Source organism: Pundamilia nyererei, unplaced genomic scaffold, assembly GCF_000239375.1.
Source record: "Pundamilia nyererei isolate P.nyererei 1_Seehausen unplaced genomic scaffold, PunNye1.0 scaffold00058, whole genome shotgun sequence".
NCBI lineage: Eukaryota > Metazoa > Chordata > Actinopteri > Cichliformes > Cichlidae > Pundamilia > Pundamilia nyererei.
In genome coordinates, this window is record NW_005187459.1 from 2,584,185 (window position 1) to 2,608,293 (window position 24,109).

At 39.6% G+C, this 24,109-nt stretch overlaps 1 protein-coding gene across 5 annotated transcripts in view; it reads right to left on the bottom strand.

Moving 5' to 3' along the window:
* Positions 1-24,109, bottom strand: part of stxbp5a (syntaxin binding protein 5a (tomosyn)) — a 101,181-nt gene that overhangs the window by 3,429 nt on the left and 73,643 nt on the right. Inside the window, exons 10-25 of one of the 5 annotated variants that reach the window (XM_013911210.1) lie at positions 21,940-22,018; positions 21,147-21,301; positions 18,593-18,665; positions 18,189-18,336; positions 15,609-15,676; positions 13,555-13,595; positions 13,061-13,281; positions 10,672-10,844; positions 10,278-10,403; positions 9,753-9,904; positions 8,617-8,679; positions 6,588-6,641; positions 4,247-4,297; positions 2,881-3,162; positions 1,726-2,095; positions 15-80 (exon numbers count right to left, since the gene is read on the bottom strand). In XM_013911210.1, coding sequence (XP_013766664.1) covers positions 15-80; positions 1,726-2,095; positions 2,881-3,162; positions 4,247-4,297; positions 6,588-6,641; positions 8,617-8,679; positions 9,753-9,904; positions 10,278-10,403; positions 10,672-10,844; positions 13,061-13,281; positions 13,555-13,595; positions 15,609-15,676; positions 18,189-18,336; positions 18,593-18,665; positions 21,147-21,301; positions 21,940-22,018 — 2,122 coding nt within the window. The remainder of the gene's footprint in view (positions 1-14; positions 81-1,725; positions 2,096-2,880; positions 3,163-4,246; positions 4,298-6,587; positions 6,642-8,616; positions 8,680-9,752; positions 9,905-10,277; positions 10,404-10,671; positions 10,845-13,060; positions 13,282-13,554; positions 13,596-15,608; positions 15,677-18,188; positions 18,337-18,592; positions 18,666-21,146; positions 21,302-21,939; positions 22,019-24,109) is intronic. The other 4 variants (XM_013911211.1, XM_013911214.1, XM_013911213.1 and 1 more) reach the window with 4 other exon arrangements.

Below are 24,109 nucleotides of genomic sequence, written 5' to 3' on the forward strand. Positions count from 1 at the left end.
TAAAGCAGAAAGTCCTGGCTATCCGCATGTCTGTCAAAGGTAGGTAGTTCACATCCATGAGCGGTCTCAGTCCTGGCACACTGTATGGGAGGCACAGAAACAATATCAATAAAGTTTCTGACCTACTCTGAACTCTAATTATTTCTAACTCAACGTCCATTTTGTTAGGTGTACTATTTTGTTAAGGCAAATAACTCATCAGCCAAGATGTGCAGCAAACCCATAGACAGTCAGACCTGCTGAAATACAATCTGAGCATCAGAATGGGAAAAAAGGTGTCAGATTGGCTGGTCTGAATATTTCAGAAACTGCTGATCTAGTGAGATTTTGCCGGACAGACGAAACTAGACAATAACCCAAGATCAGCAGTCGTCTGAGTTGACAGGAAGGAAAGAGTAACTTGCAAAAACCAAAAAACACAAACTCTGGTTATAAATAAGTTACGCAGAGAAAGATCTCTGAATGTACAACACGCTGAACTTGAAGCAGATGGGTTACAGTAGCAGAAGACCACACTGGATGTCAATCCTGTCAGCTGAGAACAAGAAACCAAGGCTATATTTTGTAGCCCAAAACTGAACAATGAAAGGCTGGAAATTGTTGCCTGGTCTGACGAGTCATGATTTCTGCTGCGACATTCAGATGGTAGGATCAGGTGTTGGCATAAACAACATGAATGCACGGATCCATCGTGCTTTATATCAATGTTTCAGACTGATGGTGGGGGCGTAATAGTGTGGGGATCATTTTTGGCACACTTTTGACCCCTAAGTACCAACTGAGCATTACTGAAATGCTACAGCCTGCCTGACCATTGCTGCTGACCATGTTCATCTCTTTATGAACACAGTGTAACCATCTTCTGTTGTTTCCTTCCAGCAGAATTACACACCCTGTCACAAAGCTCAAGTCACCAGACTAGTTTCTTGAACATGACAATGAACGGTGTAATGAGAGATTCACGTCATAAATGTGTAGCCGACAAATCTGGTCAAACTGTGCGATGCCAATTCCAATATGGACCAAAACCAAAAGCTCTTAAGATGGAATGTTTCCAGCATCTTGCTGAATCTAGGACATGAATAATTAAGGAAGTTCTAAAGGCAAACGCTTTTCCAAACCAGTAAAAGCAAAGAGTACCTAATAAAATGTCCAGCATTGCCTGGTGTTTGGCACTTTATCCTTGCTTTTAACATAGTCCAGAAAGAGCCTGTATTATGACACAAAGTCTGAATTCTAAAAATGAAGTCCAAAGTGTGAAAAAAAGTAAGAATGCTGAGATTAAAGTTCGAATTCTGAAAATTCAGTCGGGAAAAAAATGTTATTTCTAAAATCAAAGTCCAGATTCTAAGTAAAAAATCTGAACTTAAGATCTGAACTAATTAAAGTCTGTATACTATAAAAAAAAACCTCTGGATTTCGATGAACAGGTGCAAATTATGACCAAATTAAATTATGACCCCAATTTTTGTGTGTACCTGTCCTCTTTCTTACCATATGGCAGCTTTCGCTGTACACAGTTTATGGATTTTGTGTGGAGTGTCTTTGCAACAAGGACAAATATGAGCAAAATTATTTGCTCTCCTGCTTCTTTTGTTAAGTCAATTCCAGTTCATGTATATAAATATATAGACATGACATGCATGATAGAGGGCAGAGCAAACATTCTTAATTCTAACTGCATGTATTGGTTGAAACATTGCCTGACTTTAGATGTAGCCTTACCTGAGGGTCATGATGTGGCCGTTGGCACAGAAACAAGCCACGCACATGCCTTGGTTCATCTGCACCACATCTGCCCGTAAGATGAAGGAGGTCTCTGTGATACTGTGTTTATAGATGCAGGACTGGGAAGGAAGGGCAATGACTTTGGCCTGTTTCTCTGAACACACTACAGCATACTGGCTCTCACTGAGGTCCTGGGAGGTGGAAGGGGACACCGAGACGGGCCGGCGCTTACGGACTTTTTCTCTTTCTTCGCCGTCTGCTGTAACGTTGGGTTCATACCAAGGCTCATATGCAGATGGCAGCTGAGAACCCGTGGAGTCTATAAAGGCCATCCGCAAGATGCTTCCCTTCAGCCGTACCAACATACCTGGTGAACAGGAGGAAAAAAAAATCTATTGGAACATTATATTTCCAGAGGACTGCTGCATTTTGGAAATGCTTAGTGTGTTCTGGTGAAAAATGACTCCAAAGTTCAGTGATGGACGCCGAGATAATGCCATTCAAAATAAGTATCAGGCTAGACACTGGCTGCCTCAGATTTTTAAATACAAAAACTAAAGTTTTGACTGAATATATCGATAGGAAATTACAAGTTATCAAGGCCTTCATATTCTTTATATCTTTAAGACACTCCTGCAGTTTAGTAGAGGACAAGTAGAGGACAAAAGAAGAAGAAGAGGCAGGCCTAAAAACTTACACACAGAAGTAGAACAATATATGAAATTCGTTTCTTTGAGAAACAGGAAAAATCTAAAATATACACATGATAAACAGTATAATCCAATGATCTGCATAGGATCACACCGTATATTTAAAACAACTATTTTAAGAACTCTTGGAATTAGTCATAAGGTCAGTAATTAGTAAATAAATGACTAAAATGCCTACTTTAAAGTAATGGTTTGATTAAAGCCACCATAAAAGCCTCTGGTATGCAGCCTATTAGCAGAGATAAATTGGTCATACTGTATTTATGTGTACCATTTTTGGTCCATTTTCACTTAAACATTTAAAAATCATTGTGTACTGTTTTTCCTTAAAATTTACAGAGTGGGTTGCCAAGTTTGGTCTTTATTGCCGTTAAAACAAACAAAAAAAACTCTCACACTCTAATTTCCCTCCCTCCCTCCCATCTGAGATTGCTTTACCCACCGGCAGGTGAAAGGATAACTGGCTGCAGTTGCCGTTGCTCTCCAGCAGGTGGCAATGTGAGAGCCAGAACCAGGACAGTTCCCAGGGAGGTGCCCACATACAGGCAGGGTGTCAAAGTGCTGTCCCCCTTCCGAGCGAAAGTCTCACAGAAGTGGAATGAGCTGATGGCCTCTCGTGCTTCCTTATCGATGCTGGTGACACTGGACGAGCGTGAGCGGCTGAAAGAGTTGTCCCGGTGGTCTAATGGGTTGGCACCCCGCGGCGGGCATACAGACAGGAGGACAGTAAGGAGAAAAAACAGAGAGGTAAAGCACCTGCAAAAAAGTATTATTGCAAGACAGACAATGGAGAAGTTGGCACAAAATATGCTAAAAATAAATAAATAAATAATGAAAAAAATAGAAACATAACAATCACTAGCTTCTTACTGCCTTAAAAGAAAGAGTTTGGAAGTTAAATGCAAATGGATTTACACTTTTCAAAGCAAATGCAAGGCATACCAGTAATAGCATTGTTATTTGTTTATAAATGATTGATTTTAGTACTGATAATGTAGATACTGGAAATTGAGAGAAAGAAAGTCGACTCGCACTTTTAACAGCTAGTGGCAAAATAAAAGTAAATAGTTAGTGGTGTTGTCTTTCTAGGAAAAACAGATCTCATAAGTTGAATTGCCTTTTTTAACAGAGCAGCATCATTTAAGACCTATTTGTTGATGATTTAACATCACTGCAGTTCCCTTACATTATACAAGAGCCATCAATTTAACACAATTTTATTACTATAAAATAAACCAGCTGTTTGGCACATTACGAAAGTTAAATGTGCATAACACTGAGATCATTAAACAAGCATACAGGTGAATATCTTATTTTAAACCCATGAAACCTAACAATATTCCATGTTTGGGAAGAAGGTTGTACAGAAAAAAAGTTGTATTGATATTATTTTATTTTATTTTATTTTATTTTTGAAGGACCAATCAGACAGAGAAAAGAAAGCCATGAAAAACACACAAGAGAAAAGAAAAGCTGCAAAAGTTACACAAAGCTTTAGAGTGAGATGGGGTGTAAAAAGTTTAGCTTAGCACCACTGACCTCTGCTTTAACCCCCACCATGGTCAAAAGAAGTGTGAGCAAGGGTTCATTTCCAACAATTTGATTGAGTTCAATCATTTTAATTCAGTTCAGATCAGTGCTACTTTTGATGCATGCAAACTAAAGAGAACAGTTGCACAGCTTGCCAATTTTGAGACTAATAACCAGAAAAAAAACTGGACTAATGGAAAGTGATGGAGTCCAGTCAGAGCGAGAAAAGTATATTGCATTTCATACAAATTGTTTGGAGACACGAAGTCAAGGCTTACCCAAGTCTGGCTTTAGCTCAGTAGGCAAGCTTAATTTCCGTGACATCTTTGCTGGAAAAAAGAGAACATCCCTCTTTACAAACACATGTCTAAGCTAACACACGATGCCATGCAAAGCTAGTTAATCTAGCATTGGACTAGGACTGTGCACACACCTGAAATACACCAAAATGACAGAAGACTGTTGAACAAGTGCCAAGGGATTGTTTTATAGAATAGGAGAGCCAAAATGCTTTAGACAGGAGGAGACACTGCATAAGGATTAAGAGACGACCCTCTGTATCACAGAGGCATGCTGTTACAGACTAAACAAAAGAGGTGACGTCTGTTTGCACAATGCCCTGAAAGACAGGACAGGTAAGACACACGTCAAAACTGCACGGCCATTCAGGACCTTCATGCCAAAGGAGCATGCAGCAAGAAGAAGGAAGTAACAAGAAACAAAAAATGAACCAGAGATGGAAGAAAACATAGTGAAAAGGATGGTTAAACCTGCTGCTGGTTATATACTTTCAGTACTAGTTTGTAAAGCATTCCATCTTTCAGAAGAGTGAATATAAATAGCAGTGAATGAAAGTCCTAAATATTATTTTCTCTGTCTGTAGGAAAAAGAAGAAGGACGATAAAATGAGACATTCAGGTAATAGAGTTATGACTGTCTTGCAATTTAAACTGCCAGAAACAATTCATAAAGAAATCCATACAAGTTCCTTTAAAAAAAACTGCAACATTCGTAATACCTTCAAGTATTCGAGTTGAATTTGATTATTTTGGCTTTTTATCATTAGTGTACATGCTTCTGTTTTTATTTTTTAAGGTAAGTGGAGAACATAAAATCTTGCTGTTGCCCGTCTACGGTACTTATGAAGGTGTAGACCAACTTTTAGAGCCCAAAACTTGCATATGCTATCCATACATGCATGATTTATCCAGATGATTTGATTTCTGTTTAGTACAGTAGGCTGGAAATTGGGGGAATTTTATTGACTTTATCAAGATTTTTTTAAGCTAAACTAAAATACTGAACTCACATATGTGGGTTTTGGGGATATTGTAAAAATATTGCACTGTGAATAATCAGGTGTTAAAAGGACTCAGGAGGACAACATCAGTTTCCGGACCAGGCTAAGCAAAGACAAATAATCCAGCACAAACAAAGCAGCCACAACATTAAAACTATTTACGAGACGTTGTTAACAACAATTATCTTGTACTCTGAAAAGCTGGCTCTCAACAGTCACGTGAACGTTACTTTGGCATGGTTCACCCACCTTCACATTGCTAGAGACCAAGTATATCGGACATGACGACAGCAATCCCCAAACTTTGCCTCCTGATGTTCACGTGGACGTTACTTTGGCATGTTTCACCCACCCTACACTTTGCTGGAAATCAAGCGTATTGGACATGGCAACAGCGATCCTGAAAGGCAGAGGCCTCCCCAGAAGTGCAGAAAGTGATCAGCAATAGCTCAAGCAGCATGTCAATGAGCCCAAGATGTTGAACTCCCAATACCCATGGGATGTGCCTGAGTAAGCCTGATCAACAGAGGGCTCCACTGTCAAAATGTGAGACACTAAAGAGTCAGGGCTGCTATGTCATCACAATGACCAAAAGAAATTTGTGCAGGTGGTTTTAATGCTGTCGCTGATCGGTGTGGATATTGTACTTACTCACTGTCACTTGTATGAGATACCGAATCCTTCCTTTGCTAATCCTCTTTTTTGACTTGCTCACTTAGTTTAAATGTACTTTTACAAAGTTTTATCAACACACACTGAATTTGGACAAAGACAAAATCAGACAGACGAGTTGCTCTCTGTTCAATGGTATCATCAAACTTCGTACAATTAGTTGGGACAAGTATCAGATGCAGGCACATTTACAATATGACACTCGTGCTACATACATGTAGCATGCAATATGTACAGTATATTTGACAAGTAAGGTGTCTCAAGAAAACTGCAGTCCCACCGTCCTTCCAGGTAAGCTTTTGCTTCACAAGCTCTGAATCCTTAGAATATAGTTTTCGTATATTACTCTTCTGTGCTCAAATATCAAATATGAGCATCTTGTCATTTCAAATGAAGAATACTCATTTATGTTAAAATACAAAGTGGCTTCAAAGATAGTTGAATAGAAGCTAACCCAGGAGTATAGAGGAACGTCAGCTCTCTGTTCTCTACTTTAGTTCTTCCCACTGTGGTGAGTATGGACAAAGGAAGACAGAGACACTTTCTCCACAAAAAGAAAAAAAGGGAAACAAAACAGGGGCACCAAATCTAGACCACGTTTTTTCCTGCCTAAACAGCCTCTGATAGACATTTTTGCCCAATCTTACCTCCTCTACCACCTCCATTGTAGAATTGGTGTAGATTGCTGTTTGACATCAAGACTTTTGAGGGTGTTGGGGAGGAGGGAGGAGTAAAATAGAGTAAATGCGCAGTTAGAAAAACACCCATTTTTACCCCATTACCCCAGTGCGTGTGTGTATTAGCACAAAAACGGAGTAAATATTTATTTGGTCAACTATTTCTTTGTTGTAACAATGCTTCTTGGCAAAAAATCTTGGAGAGGCAGTTTTTTTACCCTTAAGTGATGCCACATTTGTAAGGAAAATGCATTTGGAAATCCCCCATTATATGGATGTTGGCCCTCAATTTGGAGATTGTACTAAGGCTCACTCAAAATGGTTTTATGGAACACCAGCTTAAAGTTGCCCTGTGGCTCTATCCAGATCAGTCACAACCCATACTCTGCTGCTCAACCCACAAATGCATTTTCCTTACAAATGTGGCACCAATTAAGGGGAAATAAACAGGCTTTCCAAGATTTACTGCCAAGCATAGTGAAAACAAAGAAATAATCAACCAAACACAGATGTGCTTACTTGTTCTGAGCAGAAATTGGCTTGTAATGTCAATGGCACCTTTCTTTTTGAAGGAACACTGATTTCACTAAGACATCCTGTCTTCTGATGTAAATTATTCTCGTACAATGTAAAGAACTGGGAAATAAATCAAGCCAGGCCATCCACATTTACACTGTATTTAAGTCTAAAACAAGCCATCCTACAAACGTTACATTATTCCTCTGCAGAATTCATACCACAAATACTCAAAGAGAGACAGAGAGAGGAAATAAACAAAAATCTAAAACAAACTGGCTCACACTTAAAACCTAGATTACAAAGAGAGTTTTGTAGGAAAGCACTCTTTTTCTCTCCCTGTCCCATGAGTATAGCAAAGCAGACAGATGTATCACATCACAGTCTGGTGGCACCAGACACAGAGACTGGGACAGCCATCATACCTGGAAACAGCAGCAAGCAGACTCTGTGATTTGTTTTCTGTCTGACCTTTTTAAAAAGCTCCTTATTTTCATCGTGGTAATGCCAAGTTACCCATAATGAGATAAACCTAGGCTGTTCTCTCTTCAAGCGCCTTCAGATGAAATACTAATGACGCAGATTAAGATGGAAGCAAGTAAAAGAGCAACGGGGAATCTTGTTCCTGCATATCACAAAGCAGTAGATCATCAAAAGGCTGAATATTTAAAATCAGAGGTGGGATAGTGCAGCATAAAGTGGATTGTGTTTTTCTTCTAGTACATTCTATTGAGTTTGCTGTCTAAATGTCATATACACACAAAAACTGCTTAATTTGGCAATACATTTAGACGAATCTGCTTCAATACACTGCATCCGGACACAGGGAAATGTTGAAAGACGCACCCTAATCGAAATCCAAGTTAAAAATAATCAGACTCTTGGCATGCAATATATTTGTGAGTATCAAAAAGCATGGAATTTCAGTGCTACGGAATATGTGAAGCCCCTTTTCCTACTAATATTCATGTAAATGAATGGGTTTCTCTACCAGAATGCAGAGTTTGGTTTTCCCATAATTTCGAGCAGCCTCAGTGAACTACCATCAGTCCCCGAATGCATTTACAGCCTATGTAACCCAGTTTTTCAGAATACAGAGTGAGATTATAAATAATGTATTCCCCTTTTTTCAGCTCTGCAAAGTGGTAAAAAAAAAAAAAAAAGCATGGACATATGGCAAAACTATTATAAATCCATAAATGTGCAATATTTAACCGAAACTGTGCATTTTTAAAGAAAGAGGTTGAATGAAGCCAGACACGTGAATGACTCAAAAAAGAAGAAACTTCTAGAGTTCAAGTTTGATGAGCAACAACTTCATTACAACATTAATAACCGTAAAGGCTATTTTGAAACATTAATCTTCCTCCCAGCACACGTAAGTGGTTTTCTAGGTATATTTCTGACTGCTTTACTGTTTGGTCGTTATTTCTGCTATATTCGCCACTCCTCTCTTTCAATGACAAGCTGAAAGATATGTTACCTGAAGTAGGCGACTTGCAGCGGTCCTCCGATGTAGCCGAGCCTTCATTGATGTCACAAAGACCTGTATGAGAGATGACATAATTAAAACAAAAATCAGGTGGATTTTCAAAAAAAAAAAAAAAATTGGCTGTTTGCTCTGCTCTTGCATAAAAAATATGTTTCTTTAACTTTATATTTTAGTGTCGCCTTGGCTAGGATCTATGTGCAGTCTCATCCGCCATCTGTCAGAGACTATCAAGGTCTCTAGTTTTCTTTATCCAGTTTTAAATGCTACTTCCTCCCTTTCCCGCATGCATGTTTGAGTATAAGTGTGTTTATTTGTGTGTGACATTGTTCTGTGAGGCAGAAAGCCAAGCAGACAGAAGTCCCTATTGGCAGAGCAACACAGCTGGATGCCTGATTACTGCTCACACTTGCCAACCACTGACAAGTGCCAGCCCACTGCTCACCAGTTAGTGACACCAGATGCTCTGCGAGTATTTAATGTGAGCCTTTTTGTGAACATTCGGATGTTTACACATACAGTACTTTGAGTCTGTACTTGCATGTGTGGTTGCTTTGCATACAGCATAAAAATCTCTCAACCCACGTGGACACACTTTGCTAAATTCATTAATCAAACTTTTGCTCAAGTATGGACAGGAAACTGTCGTGACGTTGCGGCAGTATCAAAACATGCACTGCTGTTTTCTGACACGTGGTGGCAGTGTGTCCTTACTGGAAAGGATACCGTTCGCTGTCCGTGGTAGACAATAGTAAAAAGGAAGGGATGCGTGGAAAAGGGATGGGCTGCGAGAGAGTGGGTATGTGAATGAGAGGCAAAGAGAAAGAGAGAGGCGGATAAACAAAGAGAGAAAGTCAATCGAAGCACAAAGAGAGAGCGAGTATTTGGTCGTCATCGCTCAATCATGCGTCAGCATTGTAGACTAAGCAAGAAAGAGAGCATCATTGTGCATTCAAAGCGTGTCGTCACTTTATTCATTCTCATATTTGCATCAGTTTACAGTTTAGAACGGGAACTAAAGAACTGTGGGGTGAGCTGTTCTGGCAAAAAAAAAAAAAAAAAGCTGTCATGCTCAGAAAAATGAATAAAATCTTTTTCTTTTTGACTTCCATAATCTCTCTTTTTATTACCTCCAGAAGGCTGTCGCGTCTTTCTTGGCGACCGGGGCTGTCTCTGGTAGGGGTCATTAGAGCCATAAAGCTCGACCGTCCCCAAGTTGAGGACTACTGTCTTCTGGATGTAGTCCACCACTGCCAGACCGTTACTGTTGCCAAATACCACTCTGGGGATTGGCAACAAAGTAAAGAAGAAGTGGGAAGAAAAGGAGGGGTGAAAGTTTTTAAAACAAGAATAACGGAAAGTTACAGTTAGGAGATTTGATTTTGTTTTGGAATACGTAAACATTGTAGTTGAAGCCCAAAATCAGGTGGAATCTCTTAAATTCCCGTAGCTGCTGAACTGTGTCGACAGGACTTGAGCAGTAACTTCTTGAACAGCACCGGTATCTGTGACGATTTTGCCTGCAATTTGATTTGCGCTAACTTTGCTAATGTTGCTTTTTACCTTCAGATTAAGCGTCTTAACATAAATAGCATAAATCCCAGCAAAGTCCCAGAAAATGCTTCTAGTTTCAGCTAAGGCTTGCGTGTACTTACAGGCCGTAGGAGGAATTGACGGCCAGACTTGTGATCTGCTGAGGAGGCTCTCCACTCACCCACACTAACTGGACCACCAAATCTACCTGGTAACCCGGAGACTGCTTCAATGGAGTACTGCGCACTCTGTGGATGAAAGGAGGCCATAGACAAAAAAAAAAGGTTTCATAAAAAGAATGACGAGGGGCGCAGCTGCGGTTGTGAAGCTGTTGTGTATTGAGTGGCTGCAGGGGAATGTTGGGGAGGCTGTGGCTGAGAATGCTTCGAGTGTGCTTGAGGCAAAAGGCAAGACTCTTGTGTGCATGAGTATGTGTGCAAGTGCTCCTGCAGCTTATGAGCGTTTATGCGAGTGCTTCTCTCTCCCTCTCCTTAAAGTTATATATGTGTTTCATACTTGAGGCAGGGTATGTTGCCTCCATCAGAGTTGTTGCTGCTGGTGGAAGGGTGTGAAGGTGGGCCGCTTGTCTGAGGAGAGGCACCGGGCGTCGGGAGCGCCGATGTCTGTTCACCCCCGCCATCTGGAGACTCTATGTCATTCAGCTCGTACTGCATTCGCACCTCTAGCAACTGGATGAGAGGACATACACACAGGTGCACATATTAACATGCACATTATAAACGAGGAACATCATGAAACTTCCTCTTCTACATTATTGTAAATAATAATTCCTCAGGAGATGATGACTGTGTCGCTAAATGCCTTTCATATGCGATCGCAGAGTCACTTTGATGATAAGGAGGTGTTTGATGTTTGTGTGGGAAGATTGAGAGTCTTAGAGGTCCTCCAATACTGCGATGTTTCATTCCTTCTGAGTCCTCCTTCAGGCTACCCCTTTGCAACCCGCGCCTTCGCAGAGACACGCGTGTACGATTCACACACACCGATACACACGCAAACTCATCAGCTCCTCTCTTTTGCATTCTGTCAGTCTCATTAGCCCCACTGACATGTGGGAGTGAAGAGTGATCAGTGCCCTTGTTCAGAGACTACCTTCATTTCTGCAAGGTTATTTAGAGGTGTTTGACCTTGTCCTAACACGGGCTGTTTCGCCTAATTACTGCTCGCCATTGCTGCATGTAGCGTTCTGATCCACATTACAGCATGTGGCGTTTAGGACTAAGGGCTCTAACATTTCTCTTCTGCGTGCATCAATGCTTACTGTCATTCACCCACAGAAAACTGCAAAGCTTTCAAACATGAACGTAGCTGATTTTTAATCTCTTCCAACAGCTACTAAGAGGCTCCTAAGCAAGGCACTTGAAATTCATAATTGCTTCTCGCTGTTTGTTTGAAAGAACAAAACATTTGGGCATTTAGGACAAACAGTGCTGAACACAAAAAGGGCATCAGCTAAACGCGCCACAGTGCCACCCACATGCTTTGATTGACAAGTGAACACTGCGAAGTCTGCTGCAACAACACCTCAGCAATGACTGTTCACAAGAAATATGTTGCCAGGACTAGAAAGATAATCTCATGCTAGACACTATTTTATTGCTTTGCTACCACAACCAACAGCAAAGCATATATGCACAGTTTCACGCTAATACAGAAGCTGTGAGCATACGCGGAGATAATAACGGCATTTCTCTTTATTTCATTAAGCACCCGCTCGCATCACACCACCATTAGCATTTACATCGCTATCAAAGCAGGTCATAATGATGGTCTAGCTTTGCTTGTTCACTGCCCTGTCTGTTGGCATGGTAACCATACTGCCTTTGACAAGGAAGATCTTTGAGTTCATGTGGTTGTGCATATGCCTCAACATCTGATGCTTAATTTATAATACCGCAGTTGTGTCCGTTTGCTTACAGAGAGGGGTTTCGGAGCGACGAAAACCAACCACTGCCAGACGAATGTGGATGACACTGTGCATCGGTCAAATGCAGATTGGTTGACGAGTGGGCTGATGCCATGCCAGAAAGTGATTGCCTTCATTTGCAGTGTTGTAAATGACTTTTGGCCGATAATTTGTCAGACATATTATGAACGATGAAATCATTTTGAGCCAGAAAGAACATTTCTGTCAAGCTGTAAAGACACACTTATATATCCTTTATTTATCCAGGTAAGAATAATCCTAGATATTAAAAATGTCCTTTTTAACCAAAATCTGGAGAAAAAGGCAACAGAAACTACAACAAATATGTCATGAAAGTTCTATAAAGATACACTAAGTGGTCAAAAAGGACAAGATAGATTATAATGTAAAAAACTGAGTAGGTACAATAACGCAGAGTTATAAAAACACTCGCAAAACAGGTAATTTCTTAATTTTATCTCCAGTGCTTTGTAAATCCTGTTGACTACGGCCTATTTACCAATTTTAAGAAATAATATGAAACATAAAAAACATCTGCAATCACTTTTTTGCAGATAATCTTGTTTTTGACATAAGAACAGGGAAGAGAGTGTGAAAAGTACAAACAGTGGCTGCGGTGGACACTTCATTGTTTTTAACACTCGGTTTCACTTCAGCTCTTTGTATCTCATAACTTAGTTCTCCTCCGAGGCAAACTGATGGACCAAAAACAAAACAAATAGTAGCCCACAGCTCTACAACATATTTCTGACAATGCACCCAGTGAACAACAGGCATTTATTGCAGGCAGACGGGCAGTCCATATCTGCTTTTCACCCTTAAAATGAGTGGTTAGGGCATTTCATGTAAATCCCTTTTTTTGTGTATTAGGAAGCCACGTATTACAAAAGATGATTAAGAAAAACATGAAATTCCTGGAAGTTGAGGCTAAAGGTAAAACTGAAGACTGATACCCACCTGAACCACCTCAGTAGTTACTTCCAGCTTACTGAAGCGGTAGATGATAACATTGGCTGACACACCGGCCACACACAGCATCCGGCTCTCAGGGCACCAGGCCATGATCTGAATGGCAAAGGGGTCTTCATCTGACACCTCAGTGCTGCCCTTGTCCTCCTTAGACCTGTTCCTGTCAAATATCTTGGCTGTTTTGAGTTTATAGAGCACCTGGAGCATTACTAGAAAGAAAGGAGGAAAGAAATAACATCAGGAGGAGCAGCTATATTGAAGCCTATGCTAAAGGAGACGCTCTTACAGGCTTAAATGAATGAGTAAAAAACAAAGTGTCATTTAAATTTTCAAAGTCATTCTGTTTTCTTTCTTTCTTGACTTCCCTCCTTTTTCTTCCAAGTTAAATTGAAACTCAAAGTGTCCTTTGACTTTTTCTGTTTAAAAGCTAATAAAATAGTCAATAAAATAAACTATATTTGTAATTTATGAGCTTAACCTACTTGCAGAGGCATCCCAGAACTTCACAGTTCCATCAGCGTGCCTGGAAATGCATGGGAGTGAAACCAGACACAAATGAAGGACCATGTCAGTTATAACTTTTGACTTTTTATGTGAGCAAACAACACCAGCCAGTTTGTAACATTTGCAGGGAAAGAAAACAATATCAGCCCTGGTAACAAAAATGTGTCAGAATTTGCCATAGTAAAGCTTTTACAATCAAATCTCATGAGAAGTAAGAAAATCAAAATACACTTAGAGGGTAAAATGACTGAAAGGGAAGTTATTTATCCCTTAAAAAATCCTTTACATCAGCCACGCGTCTCTTCTTTGAAACCAACAAGCTGATTCCCAAAGAGCTATTACCCGAAAACTTGGTGTGCGGTGTGTTCTTGAAAAATCTGAGGAAACTGGACAAGTGGAGTGAAGTGGAGTGCAAATGAAGAAGTGACAAGCCTATGTCATGGTTTGATCCACCATGCAATACAGTACCATCTCCAAAGCATCAATAGATTGATGTGAAGGTCAAAGTGATAATGATGCTATATAGAGCTATTTAAAACATGTTTGTTGCTGCCATTATTTTGTATTGATAACATATAGGTATTCTTTGGGACTCTGACATCTTCTTAAATATCAAATAAGTCAAAACTTTTATAAAATGTCTTCTACTGTTAAAAGGATGCTTACATTTCTTCTTCTTCTGTTTGTATAGTGAACATTTAGATAATGATACTGGTATCTGGGTATTCTTTCAAGTTGTTCTCAAAACGCATTATATTTTTAAAGAAGGTATTGTCAACATAAAGAGAATGAGCTATTTCTAGTTAGTTAGAAATATACTGTAATAAGCTCTCATTACTAAAGTAGTAACATTTAGAATCCCCATATGTCATTTCATATATGCCTACATGCTGTCAATACAAACAAAAAAAATAGTTCTATATTGCATTTTTATCACTCTGACCTTCAGACCAATCTTTTGACCTTCAAGGAGAGGCGAAACGTAGCATAATTTAAATCTTCATACAGTAGTTTCTATTTGTTAATAATACACACTACACTTGTAAGAAAAATAGTTTCAAAGTTCTAAGGCTTTTTGTCAATTTTTGACAAATAAATCACTAAGTTAACCTTAAAGACCTCGGTGGATATGGGGCAAATCTAACAGATTGTTCACATGACCCCACTCTACACCCCTACAAAGCTATTCAAAACTTCTCAAGCTATCACATTTAGAGACAGAACGATACGCATGCATGTAAACACTACCAAAAACATTTTGGCAGAGGTAATTAGAGACAACTCAAGCCTTCTGCGCAGCGCTGTCATTTGTGATTTTTTTTCATAACTATAACAGTAAGAAATAAATATATAGCCAGAAGTATTCGGGCATCTGAACAGCTCCAAAGCAATATCAACATAATTCAGATCACAAGACGTCCTAATGATATAACGAGGAGATATATTCTAGACATACACGGGTTCCCAACTCACTAACAAACATTAGAAGAAGAAAAAATTCAATAATCCATTAATATCCAAGCGCTTCTAGACAAACATAAAGGCGTAACATCAATATGTGTTATAAAAGAATGCTTTCGTATTGATAATTGACAGATTTCCTATTTGGTGTCACAAAAAAATGCATGTCATTTGGCTGTGTTTCTTCTTTGTTTTGTTGGCAATTCAGCTAAGTGGAGAGGGAGAGAAATACTGTGCAGGCTGTGGCACTCTTCGAAGGAAAAAAACCTGGGCAGAATAATAATGTGGCACATGGGGGAGAAGAGACAAGGAGGAAGGAGAGGAGCAAGGGCCTCCTACTGCCTAACCCATACCTCAATGTCACTCCTTTCCTGCATGTGTTCTGTAAAAAACACCCACCCCCCACCGCTGGCCCCCCTTGTTGACAGCTTTGAGAGGGATAATAAGCATCAAATGGGAGCAAAGTGCACATGATGGGAATATATAAAAACTTGGTGACCTGACAGTGCAGGAGAGGGGAAAGCAATTGTGCAGGATAATAAAGATAACACTAATGAAATTAGTGTCTTACCCAGTGATGATGATCTCTGGGTAGCTCTGTATGCCTTGACCCCAGTTTCCGCCACTAATGGGCCATTCCTGGACAGACAGCAGACAACACACGCGTTACCTTAGTAAATGAGATCGTACAGGAATCACTATGTCAGTAAACAAGGTGTCAACGAACACACTGATTGTGCAAATAGATGACATGATAAACCAGCGCAAGTGTGAGTGCACGCAGGAAAACAAGCGCGAGTCCTTGGTGTACGTCTCTCAGCGTGTCTTGCGATTATGGTGTGCGTCTCCATGTGTGTTAGCGGGGGTTTGGCTATGAACACGTTGACACATACAAAGGTCAACGGGATGACTCACGGTGATCTTTATGTGAGAATACCCTCCCGCAGCTCAGTAAGGCTTGTGCTTAACAGGAAAAAAAAAAGGAAGAAGCTAGGCTGCCAGTTTGGGTCAGTGCATGCTGACATTTCAGACAGAAAGCCAGAACAAGGCAACGGAGAAAAGAACATAAGCATACATAATGGCTGAAAAAGCAGGGGGTCTGTCTTAAATGATACAGAGATGTGAGAAGAGAATGAGAGGAGAGAGGAGGTGTACTGAGGACGGGAGTATCATTAGGTAATACGGCACTATTATATAGTCCATTTGGCTTCATGGAAACATTAAAAAATATGTTTCCGAGGACTAAGACAAATTCACCTATTATGTAGAGCGAGGTATTAATCTACCCTTCATCCTGTGACCTTCTTGTTCTTTATGTATGTAGGCGCATTGTGGGAATTTCTGTTTCTTCGTTCATCACATCAAAAATCTGTGATGATTATTTCATGAGTTACTGCAATTCATTTTATATCAAAATATTTCAAAACGTGCCTCATTCAATAATGTGGAGCAGCAGTTAGTTGTTTGTAGTCTCAGACTTCTAATTACAGTTCAGTAACTTCCTAATAATTTGTGTTTTCTGTGACGTTTCCCCAAAATACTCATTTGACACCAGTAACAGCTGTGATAGCAGCTCTCTGAGACACAGTCATGCTTTGATTTCATTTCTAACAACAGCATGCTATGCTGACAAAGCGGCAATATAAATATAGGGATGTTTAGCATGTGGTGTCTACCCGAGGCCTGTACTCAGAAGCTGGATTTCAAACATAACCTGCTCTGGACCTTGCTGCGAAAATATTGAGGTGTCTAGTTGATCACTGAAAGCTTTTTGTGTTTCCCAAATGACCACTGATAATATAGATTTTTAGACGCAACTTTATTCCTTGTTTTTCTGCTACGAGCAATTTAAAACCCGTTATTGTTATATAAGTTTTAATACAGCAACATAAAAAAGGGCATGTGAGTCTAGTGCTTTCCGAGCTTATATAATTATATATGCAACTAAGCGTAGTTACTGGTTTGATATTGTTTTTGATATATATTTTTCTTTTATTGCTCTCAAACCTTTTTTACTGTCTGGTTTGCAGCTGAGGGACCTGCTAAAATTGTCTTACACACCATAGGTATGCCTTTATTTATTCCTTATTGTACAATGAGAGCAACATGTCTATGAATTTACAGTGTTTTCCCCCCCTATCATTACTTTCTTGCTTTAAAAACATTTTAAGTAGCACCTTTTTCATCTTACTTACCACTCACACACATGCAGCACTTTTTATGACGACACTTACTTCACAGCAGTTTCCTTCTCACGCAGACTCACATACCACCTTGACTAAAGCAGCTGTATTTCATTTCATTTTAAGTATATGCTTCTTTCTTTTTATTTGTTTTATTACATCTAAAATATCGCAAAAAGCAACGAATAATGCCTCGATCTAAATAACCTCAAGAACAGATCAAAAAACAAAGTCACTGACGTCTATCAGTCTGGAAAAGGTTACAAAGATATTTCTAAAGCTTTGGGACTCCAGTAAAAAAAACGAGCCATGAGAGCCATTATCCACAAATAAAGAAAACTTGGAACAGTGGTGAACCTTCCTAGGAGTGGCCAACTCATCCAGGAGGTCACAAAAGAACCCAGAACAACATCTAAAGAACTGCAGGCCTCAGCTAAGGTCAGAGTTCATGATTCAGCAATTAAAAAAGATTTGGCAAAAAATGGTATCCATGAGAGAGACCCAAGGAGAAAATCTGTACTGACCAAAAAGAACTCAAAAGCTTGTCTCGCATCTTGATAATCTCCAAGATTTTAGGGGAAAATATTCTGTGGATTTATTAGGTTTAGGGGTAATTACTTTTTCACACAAGGCCAGGTTTGGTTTAAAAAAAAACTGATTTTTTTTTTATTTACTGAGGTTATCTTTGCCTAGTATTACATATTAATATTTGCTGAAACATTTAAGTGTAACAAAAACACAAACATATATGGTGGATGCACTACTTTTAGTCTCCTCAGAATAAATGAATATTTTCAACCATGCAAAACTGCAAATCTGAAAAAAAAAAAAAGAGGCTTTGCCCTTTGAGTCTATGTCTTAATCCAAAGTCTCTTCTTCACCCACGATATGTTATACAGGTGATTTTCTATTAAGATGTCAGAGGAAGAAGGACACATAATGGCATCTAATGATAACACGTGCAGTACCTTTTTGCTGTAGCCCTGTCGTTTCTGCCGTGAGCCAACAGAGTAAAGTGCAGGTATGAGGTCCACAGAGCAGTCGGCAAAGTACTCGCAGCAGGTCACAGGAGACTCGTGGATAGTCAGAGGATAGGGGTTCTCGAATATTGGATAACTGTTAAATACAGCCCGCACATACTCAAGTGACAAGTCAGTCTAAATAAAAATAATATGTCTGCCGGTGTCAGTTGCACTGGTCAAACACAGTGTTGCATACCTGCAATTCAACAAATGTTGGACATTGACTAAAAATGTTGAGTAAAGAAAGGAATAATAAACAACAGTGACAAACTGTACTACTGGGCCAAGTAGCAGTTTACCCCATGGTTAAGAAACAAAAGTCAAGATAATGAACCATTTTTTGAACCTACCCATTTTGTGCAAGGTCGATCACAACTAAATCCTTTTCTAGAAGGACGACCACAGCATAGGGTTCCTGAAAATCTGCAAACCGCACAAAGATTCATAACATCACACTTTTATCAGTCTTGTAATTCCATGAGAAAAGAGCTCCCCTAAAATATGCAAACCACATGGGAAGAATTTCCCACTCTTTATACAGCAAATTATATCTATGCCCTTAAGATGTGAGGGCAGGAACGCTCAACGCTAGAATTGTATTATACTATGTAATTTATAACTGTAGGGGATATTGCTCAAGTTGAATATTTGTATCAGTCTGATTTGAGAGTAAAATGTCATATTCCATTTTAAGATTAGTGCCTCATAATAGATTTTAGCTGTGGTAATGAATAAATTCATTTTATTTTACTTGCCACTGCATATTCTGCAGAGGCTCAGTATATATTGTAACCTGCAGTGCAAAAATTACTTCAGTTTCATACATTTGCAATAATCAACGTGTCAAGTGGAGCGTTTTCCAAATCTGGTTGTTATTAACAGCCCCTTGACAAAAGCAGACTGGAGTTATAAAGACCCACTTAATTTGTGGGAGAGGGCAAACATGCAAAACCTCCTCTGGAGCTTGCTGCCCTAAAGGTTTGTCCAGACCCAGCTGTCACAGAACACAAGGGTTGTTTCCTATCATATCGTCCACAATAATGTAAAGTAAAAATTCTAACGTGCCATAAAATGTCATAAGGCAATATAAAATGTTTATGTTTCCTAGTGCGTGCCACCAGGAGACAAGCCCAGGCATGTCTGAGAACAAGAAATGTGTCTTAACCCTCGATGACAAGCATCAATAAAACACCATTTCTCTTATATCGTCAGAAATATCATCATTGCAGATTTTCTTGACATATTGTTAAATTACTTTAAGTCCAAAGACATGCAGTTAGTGGGGATAGGTTATTTGGAAACTCTAAATTTCCCATAGGTTTGAATGTAAGTGTGAATGGTTGTCTGCGTCTATGTGTTAGCCCTGCGACAGACTGCCGACATGTCCAGGGTGTACCCTGCCTCTCGCCCCAAGACAGCTGAGATAGGCTGGGGGGGCCCCATGGCAACCCTGAAAAGGATAAGCGGCAGAGAATGGATGCATGGACGGCATTTTAAAGCTATATCACCACCCTTACTTTGTGTTATGTTTGGACAGTAACAACACGTCCCAATTCCTTTAGGATCTTTGATTTGAAAATAAAAATCACAGCTTGTAGCTCCAACTACCAACTACTACATCTTAAGCTAGTGTTCCTTGGCATTGATATTTTGTAATCTTTCTCCCAGAGAGTTACAGTGATGGATATGGACCTTCCTATCAACGCATCTGTTGACCACTTACTCCCTATAAATGGGGACATGGTAAATGGTAAATGGCCTGTATTTGTATAGCACTTTACTAGTCCCTAAGGACCCCAAAGCGCTTTACACATCCAGTCATCCACCCATTCACACACACATTCACACACTGGTGATGGCAAGCTACACTGTAGCCACAGCCACCCTGGGGCGCACTGACAGAGGCGAAGCTGCCGAACACTGGCGCCACCGGGCCCTCCGACCACCACCAGTAGGCAACGGGTGAAGTGTCTTGCCCAAGGACACAACGACCGAGACTGTCCAAGCTGGGGCTCGAACCGGCAACCCTCCGATTAGAAGGCAAACTCCCAACTCTTGAGCCACGATCGCCCCAACATCGGCAAACCAAAACAACATCATTTCCCCTCACTGAAGTATAAAGCATTTAGGTATTTTCTTTAATTTGTCTCCTATATGTCTGTACTCTAAGTACACCTTAAAAAATTCTTCGATTTCCAACACTACCGTTTGTCAGTGTTTGGATTTTTATCATTTCCTTGTCTGTCTTAAGAAATCCTAGTTTGTCTGTTTAGTTTATCATTCATCCAAAATATTCAACTTTGTATTGACAAATATAGTTTATACATGATATTTAGGGATACCGTCTCATCTGCTTGTGCCAGGATTATTAGACTATGTGGACAAACATTCATTGTGGAATCCAAAGACCCAGTAATGTCCATTACCAGACGATTTCAGTGAGCAGTGACATCAGATTGTCAGTGACATAATGAAGTCGCCATTCTTACATAATTCACTAATCCGTCCTGTAGCTGTATACGTGCCAGATAACACAGCAGCAGAGATTGCATCCTGGATCACATACATACAGGCCATACTGGTAAGCTCCAGCTGTTGGCTCCTCAATACCATAAATAAAATAATAATTAAATTTAGATTGAAGGGCATTGTGCACAGCGGGATGAAATGAAAATGTAATAGCCTATGTGTCAGATAATAAAACTGAAAAGTAGCATCCTTTCCCTTGGGAAATTTCTGATTTATTACAGAAACACACTCACACACACAGACAGGCTGTCCAACATAATTAAGAACCAGAAAGTTGTGTGCATATTTCCGCAGGTGTTAGTGCAAAAGAAGAGTAAATTAACAATGTCCACAATTCTCAGACGTTCTCATTCAGACCAAAATATGCACACTTACCATTAGGATATGGTGTCTCACATAGCGTGAGGAAGTCTACTATAGGATAGTCCATCTCCAGCACAGCAGTACTCTTCCCATGCATCACTGTTAGACAAGGCCTCCGGCCCACCGTGTCGTAGGACAGACCACCAGAAAAGATTATGAAGGGCTCTCTGGAATGAGTTGCATTCATGCAATTATTTACTTAAATGGGTTTTTAAAATATTAGGCATTTTATATGGTGGGGCTTTATTTAATAATGTGCGTTCACACTCTTAATATTTTATTTAGCCAGCAGGAAATTGTTGTGGCATTAAGAGCCTTGGCACAACTTAAAGCATGAGTCAATCTGACTACAAATGAAAAAAATCAGTACAGTGAGCTTAATTTTTCAGGAACTGTTGCATGGATATTAATGTATGTATACCATGGTATACTGTAAGTAAGATGTCATCATGCATACAAAATAACATCAGGGTTGGAGTTAAAACAAAAGACTTTGATTTAAAGAGGACTGGGCTTGTCTTGTCTTTAGTATCCACAACTCTGAGTTTATGCTTTATATAACAAAATAGCTGATTAAGAAAAGCTGATACTACAAAATATATAGTTTTAAATGATTGGCTTAAGTTACAAACATGAGGAGTATCTGTATGTAAGTAAAATGCAACTTGAGCTGCTTTGTGGGGACTTTTGTCATGGCTCTGCCTGCATTAAACACATGCATGTCTATAAATATGCTCAAGTGAACGTGCATGGGCACAAGTGTATAACAGTATATGTGTACGCGTGTGAGACTGAGGGACCATACCCAATTCTAGTTGTTTTGTACTCCACTTTAAGAATGGGCTTACAAGACTCTGGTTTCTTCCCGTCCTTGGGCTGTTTTCCTAAAATAGAACAAACAGAAGTTACTTTGGTTTGCAGTTCACTCCTTCTTCACCCAGTCTCTTCTGTCATCTTGGGGTTTTTTCCCCCCAGAAGCAGCATTGTAAAATGCTATGCTGAAGAGTATGCAGCAAAATAACAGAAACCTATTCATCAGAGAGAAGAAAGACAAATTCAAGGACGGGGACATGCAAAGAAAGGTGTAAAGATCCTGGATGATTTACAGAATCCATCTTTTCAAACCTCAAGGGGTGTCAGTGTGGAATAAAATTACACATCCATCACATGCATGCCTATGTGTGCGCATTTCTGTATCACAAAGTACAGTGAGCAGTTGAATTTATATGAAAAGTCTTACTGAAGAGCGAAAGTGACCCCAAATGCAGGTTATGCAAGGCAGGTCTGTATAATAAAGAACACTTTTTAATAACTACCATTTAATAATGGATATCTAAAAAGACAATTAAAAGAGGACTTATAAGCCTTACTTAAACATGTCAAAGGAATTTGCATAATTGCCCATTAAATACCAAACTAATTATGCATGCAGCAGTGGGAGAAACAACTAATTAAAAAGCCCATGCGGTGAAATCTTTTCTGCAACCCCCGACACATAAAATCAGCTTGAAAAACTGATTCAAAGTTGTTGTAATTTTTGATTTAATTTCTTTTCTTGTTCCCTTTTTCTGACTCTCTTGCTTTCTCTGCCCAGTTGCCGTCGCCTATTTTTCTTCCAGGTGCTTCATCTGTGTGAACTAAGTGGGGTGAGTCAGTGTGTTGGGGGACAGAAGAGTATGGATTAAATGCATCTTCAAAAGAGCAGACTTGCTTTCTGCAGGAAGTAAACAGAGGACGCACATGCACACACAAAGTAAGGAAAACAGAGGCAGGAAATAATTGAACCGACAATAATCCTCTGCCTGAAATGAGGAAACAATGATTGAGCCATGTGTAGGCAGACACTTGAGAGATGGCTACAGCGAGAGTGGCTACAGAGGGAACAACATAATCAACACTACAAGACCGTCAAGTCATCAGACCATGGGCAATCAGTGTTTTTATGTAACAATTAAAAAATAAAGTTACAATCACACTCTATATGGATGTTTGTTCCAAAGCTATATTCGGACAGGTGGCGCCCAACTTTTTTATTTAGATCCTCTAAAGCAAAGTCTGCTTGCAACCCATCCACCCATATTTTAATTCTCCAGCCTAATAAACATCTCACACCCTTTAGATTTATCTCAACACTCTCCATGGAGGATTTGATCCCTTCACCGAAAGTTTCTTCACTGTCCTCAGTCAACTAGCTTGTGAGACAATATAAATTAACTCCATATGCACTGCATGTCAAATTTCAATAATGGTGATTGTTATACAGAAACGATGTGCGTCAAAGATTATAGAAATGTTGAATCTTGAGAGGAAAAATGAGTTAGAGTTCAACTAAGGGCTATTAACTTCTTATTAGTGATTGTGATTGAACAACTGGCAGTTTCTCTTTCGATGTATAACAATAATTGTTTTGATCTCAGAACAATGAGAAAGTCCTAAACGGTGGTCGTTTTGAGCTATTTCTAAGTAACTTAAGACACCAAGATCACTTCAAACAGTTATCTAGTTTACATCAATTTAACGTGATATATCATTTGCCACGGTCTGGAAGTAGACCCAAACTGTCATCCTCAGATCAGAGAAAACTTATTAGGACAACACAGGAACCACCAAGGCTCAAGCCTGCCATGAACTACAAACAGGTGGAACATCAATATAACTGCCCATAGTGAAATGAATTTTACATCACCATGGACTGAGAGGGTGCCAACCAAAATAGAAGCCCCTACTCCACTGACACCTTTAAGCTTGACTGAAGGTTTCGGCTGCCCACAGAGATAACCCAAATGCCTTGTGAGGTAAAGTTTTATGGTCATATGTGACAAAGATTGAGCTATTTGGTCATAATGACAAAGGTGTGTTTAGAAGAGTAAAGGTAAAGCTTATAAAGCTAACATTGTACCAACTGACAAGGTGGTAGCATTGAGCTCTGCAGCTGTTTCGCTACCAGTGGTACTGGTATATTGCACAAAGTGGAT